Genomic DNA, 5,505 nt, shown 5'->3' on the forward strand with positions numbered 1-5,505 from the left:
ACAATGCAAGAAGGTTCTGAGTCTTAACCCAATCAGTGAATTATTCCCCCATATGGATTAATAGACTGGTAATTGAAGAGGCAGGGTGTGGCTGGAGGAGGTGGGAATCGGGGCACAGCTTTGGGGTGTACAGTTGTATCTGGGGAATGGAGACCTCCTTCTCTGCTTCTGGATCACCATGAGCTGCTTCCCTCAGTTCCAGTCTCCCGCCATGATGCTCAGCCTCACCTCCAGCCCTGAGATATGCAGCTGGCCTTCTGTGGACTAAGACCTCTGAAACCGTGAGCCCTCAAATAAACCTTTTCCTCTACAGTCGTTCTACTTTTAGTCACAGCAGCGAAACAGCTGACTGAAACACCCCCGCCCCATTGCCCATGGCTGATGGCTCCCCCTAGGGCAGGCCTGCTCCCCGCAAGGCCCATTCCGTCTCAGACCAACCTGGCTTCAGAGGATGGCACCTTGGGTTGGACCTGAGACAAGGACCTTCCTCTAGATCCAGCCTGGCCTGAAAGGAACCTCCTCCCTGCACAGGGCCCCGGACACCAGGAGTAATCAGAGGCCAGGGAAGGAGCCCCATCATGCCTTCTAGGGACAGAGAGGCTCAGTGAGATGGCTGCCCCATTGGCTCTCATCAGGGAACTTCTGGCACCTGATGACTGAGCCCTGGTGTCAACCCTAACACAGATCTTCCGGCCCTCCCTGATTTCTCCACCTTTTGTGGTTTCACCTATGAAGTTTGGTCAGAGAGGTGATGGTGCTGGCAGAGTCCCCAAACAGAAACACACATACACAAGAAACTGAATGAAATCAAAGCAGCTAAACCCAAAGAAGCCCCATAGACCCAGAGCATTGCATACTGGAAACACAGAGCCACAGACAGACTTGTCCTCACTGCTTCACAGCCCACGGATTCCTTCAACCAATAAATCCACCCTGCTGCTGTGCGTCAGGCACCGTCCTAGGTGCCGACGATGGGGGACTTTGATCCTAATAAGGCGGATATTCTGGGGACAGGGGCCATAAAACTCCAAAATCTGTAAAACATTGAGCATGTGGCACTCGGGGCACGTGGAGAAGCCCCTACACAGGAGGCTGCAGAGCTGCGGGGGCTGCAGAGCTCGAGGCCCGGGCTGGGAATATTCCACACAGTCTAACCAGGATGAGCAGGTGACCAGCTGCGTGCACTGTACAGAGGAGGTCAGTCGCGGCTCCCTGAGGCCCAGGTCCCCGCGTCCCAGGGCAGTGGGGACACAGGGAATCCCGTGGGGACTCTGAACTGCGGGGTCTGGGCAACCAGGTGGTCCATGACTCTCCACCTTCCGTTTCTGAGTGTCAACAGGAGTCCCCCAACCCCGACAGCAAACAGGTGACAGCTACAGTAGGGCCTGGAGACCTGCCCGCTGCCTCCTGTGCCTCTGGCCAGCTGCGCTGGGTATAGGAGTCTGGTACCATGGGCTACTGTGGACAAGTGCAGGGCCCCACCAGGCAGAGCACCCAGGTGCCACCTAAGTCTGCGCACTGCGAAGCCCACTGGGGCGAGAGCCACACTGGCCGCGACCCTTGCCCACTGTCGCAGCCTGAGATCCAACCAGGAGTGGCACCCAGTACCTGGAGGAGACCTGGGCCAGGTCCCAAGGAGCTGAGAAAGTGCTGCCTGGATGGGAGGAGCCGCCTGGAGTTGATGCCACGGTGCACACTCTCCTCTGCATGTGCACAGCCCTCGAGGGCTTGAGGTTCACATTGGAGTCCACCTATGCGCCCAGGGACCTGGGACTTGTAGACCACCCATGCGCCCAGAGGATTCAGGAACTTGTAGTTCACACTGTGGCTACAGACCCCAGGGTCTAGTAGTCCAATCCATTCCCCCAGGGACCTGGGACTTGGTGGCCACCTCTTCCTTGTACTATGCCTTTGTACACAAGTGTACCCGGGGCTCTTTGTAGGACAAGGCACCCTCAATAGCACTATGCCCAGAGCGGGTGTTAAGTGGACAAGTTGAAAAGCAGTGAAGACGCGACTCCTCACATACCAGAAACCTAAAAGAGAGCCACAGTTTTTCATCAGAGGTTGCCAGAACCAAAGACACACTATCACAGGTTACAGACCTGAAAGAAAATAGACTGTCAACTGGAGTATGTGGCAAAACCATCCATTACAAATGAAGACGAAATGGAGACATTTCCAGGTCAGCACTGAGGGGCTTCATGACTAGTGGACCTGCCTGACAAGAGGCCAGGGGAACTCTCCAGGCTGAAACGGAGTTACACTGGACAGGAACTCAGCTCACAGACACAATCACAACCTGAGGAGTAACAGCAGGTCAATATAACCTCAGCAGGGGGCTCACTGGCAGACCCAGCCTAATTCCCTCTTCAGATCAGGAGCCATGTTGTCAAAAGTTATAAAAGATTCATTTCTGTTTTCTGTAAAATATTAGGATTTCTGTTTCACCTGGCCATATTTTGATGTTTTAAACTTGCTTGGAATGCCTGCCTTTGCCTTGAACTCACCCATGCCTGGTTTTCCCTGACCAGATAACAACCTCTCTGAAACCCTAAGGGCGCCGCATAAATTCTAATGTTGTGATCTAAATTTTCTCCTTAAGTGCTGAACTACTTAGACCATTAACTTACTACGTGCCTTTGTGTTATGCTTGTCAAAATCCTGTTATCTGTAAGTTTTCATGACACCCTCCCCCTTTTGCAACTTTTTGTGCTATAAAACTGCGCTCCTAGAGAGCTGGAGTTCTCTAACCCAAGGATTTTGGAAGAAACAGTCCCAGCAGGTCGGAATTACAGCTCGCTTTAATTTGGCTTAAAATTGGAGTCTGTGGTCTTTTCTTTGTGTCGGGGTTTAACCATACAAGGCTTCTTTTATGTTCCCTATGGGATTTGAACCATCAACGTATAAAAAAAGAATTATAAATCTGTGCTATTAGCACACAGTGTATGAATACTTAATGGGGAACGTGATGTAGTGGGGAAGGGCAGAGATATGTTGGATCAGAGTTTTCGTACTATAGAAAGTAAGTTGTTAAAAGTAGGTTTTTGTGGGGCTGGGATTGTGGCTCAGCGATAGAACGCTCACCTAGCACGGGCGGAACCCGGGTTTGATTCTCAGCACCACATTAAAAAAAAGAAAAAGAAAGACACTGTGTTGTGTCTACCTACAAAAAAGATTCTCTCTCTCTCTCTATTTAAAAAAAAAGGAGGTTTTTATAACTTAAGCATGTTGTCCTTATTCCTAATGTAAACAATGAGAAAATAATTTTGAAAAATCAAAGTGGTACACTAAAAATGTCAACTAAATGAAAAAATAATGGATTAATTAAGGGGAAATTTTTAATGTTTTTAGTTGTAGATGGATGTAATGTCTTTTTTTAATTCATTTATTTTTATGTGGTGCTGAGGATCAGATGGAGTGCGTCACATGTGCTAGACTCGCACACGCAATCTAGGAAAGAACTTTAAATGGTAGAGCCACCATGGGAAACAGCACAGTGGGCCTCAAAAATAGAAAGAGACTTGCCCTGTGAGCCAGAATTCCACTTCTGAACCTATGTCCACAGGAGCTGGAAGGAGGGTCTCACAGACACCGCTGTACACCCACCGTCACAGCTGCAGGTGGAGGCCAGTGTCCTCTGGCAGGTGAGTGGGTCAGGAAAGCAGGGGACAGGAGCCCTTATCCACAGAGACCCACCCCAGGGCCCCAGGGGATGCCTGAAGCTGTGCACGAGCCACGCTGCACAGTGTGCTGCTGTCCCTACCCACTCGTGCCCACCAGGAGGGTTAATTTGTAGCCTGGGCACAGCCGGGACGATAACACGGCTGACCTGGGAGCTGGCCAGCAGCGCCCTGCAGTGAGGGTCTGTGGGCGGGGTCCCTCTCTCTCTCAGATCCGTGGCCCTCTCCAACCTCTGCTCTGCTGCTGAGGGGAGATGCTGCCACGCCCAGGTGGGGAGCTGAACTGGGGGGAGGATGTCAGCATGAGACGTGATCAGAACGAGAGGTGTCCTCATGCTACCCAGAAGGCCGTGATATTTTATATGGATAAATTCTTTTCTCCTCGAATTTCCCATTTGAAAAGTTGCCAACTGCTGACCACTGGTACCTGACACCCAAAAAAGCCAAACCACAGCAAGGGGCACTGCAGTGTGCCCACAGGATGCGATGTCATTCTGCCCTCAACACGGGGTGCTGATCCCAGCTACCACCTGGATGAATTTAAGGACATCAGGGATATAAGTGAAACACGACGAAGAGTGCATGAGCCCACTGTGTGAGTCACGCTCACAGGGCGAGAAAGACGGCTGCAGACCCTGTGGGGCGGGGAGAGGGGTAGCTGCAGGAGCGCAGAGTCTCAGTTTGCAGGGTGGAGTCGGGCAGACGCCAGAGTGATGTTTTCCACCCTGGTCATGTTCTAATACCACTGAGCTGCGCACTTAAACGAGTTCAGAGAGTACGTTTCAGGCACAAGTCTCTCCACAAAACAAACACAGACGCTCACGCAGAGCCAAGTGGCCCTTGGAGGACAGTTGCTCAGCAGGCCTGGGGATTCCATCCCACATTCTCAACCAAACACCTGATTCCTGTCAGGCTGCAGGAGACCGTCCCTAAGGCCTGGGCACATCCTTCTTGGCAAGCGCCTTTGTATATCTGAGGCCCTTTACACCAGGGATGGGATCTGGGTGGGGGAGCTGGGCCATCTCCTCTGGCCTGGGAGGGGACAGGGAGTGAGTTGTGGCAGCTGGCCACAGGGCATCTCCACCCCACCTGACCAACCCCAAGAAAATCCCTGGACACAGAGGCTTGGTCAAACTTCCCTGGGGAGCAGGTCCCACTCCCTGTGTCACACCATCTGCCAGGCAGCCAGGGACAGCACTGATTCCTGGCAGAAACCTGTTCACTTGTCCCCTACCTGAGACCCACAGAGTCCAGACTTCTGCATGCAGTTGGCCACCAACCCAGAAGCCAGTGAAGGATCTCTGTGGGTGTCATGGACCCAGATGTCACCTGCTGAGCACCAGGATACCCATTTCTCACATGTACCAAGGGGTCCAGTCAGGAAGAATGGGGCAGAGGGCGACAGCTGGCTTCAGACAGAACCAGGGGCATCTCAGAACAAAGTGACAGTGACAAGACTGGTTTATTGAACACCAAAGCCCTGTCTGGGGGCAGAGTTGGAGTCTGCTATCTCCTCTATCGGGGCTCAGCACACAGTTGGTAGGGGGATGGGGTTATTATGGTACCAAACACACCATAGTCGCTGGGCCGGGCTTATCCAGGAGGCACTGAGAAGCTAAAGCGCTGTAGGAGGCAGGTGAAGAAGAGGAAGAGCTCCATGCGGGCCAAGGGCTCCCCGAGGCACACACGACGGCCTGTGAGGGGGACTCGGGCTCAGTCAGCCTGTCCCTGGCCTCCACCCCTCCAAGGAGCCCTGGGGAGGGACAGGGAGGCCCCACAGGCACCTGCTGAGAAAGGCATGAAGGCCTCCCGCTTCACAAAG

The 5,505-nt window shown here is 52.8% G+C and overlaps 1 protein-coding gene across 1 annotated transcript in view; it reads right to left on the reverse strand.

Moving 5' to 3' along the window:
- Window positions 1–5,126: 5,126 nt before the first annotated feature.
- Window positions 5,127–5,505, reverse strand: part of LOC124083039 (cytochrome P450 2D17-like) — a 9,394-nt gene continuing 9,015 nt past the window's right edge. Inside the window, 2 exon segments of the mRNA XM_058574322.1 lie at window positions 5,127–5,377; window positions 5,468–5,505. Coding sequence (XP_058430305.1) covers window positions 5,199–5,377; window positions 5,468–5,505 — 217 coding nt within the window. The 3' untranslated portion in view covers window positions 5,127–5,198.

Source organism: Marmota monax, unplaced genomic scaffold (genome assembly GCF_021218885.2).
Source record: "Marmota monax isolate L192 unplaced genomic scaffold, Marmota_monax_Labrador192_F-V1.1 WCK01_AAM20220418_F8-fsc00051, whole genome shotgun sequence".
NCBI lineage: Eukaryota > Metazoa > Chordata > Mammalia > Rodentia > Sciuridae > Marmota > Marmota monax.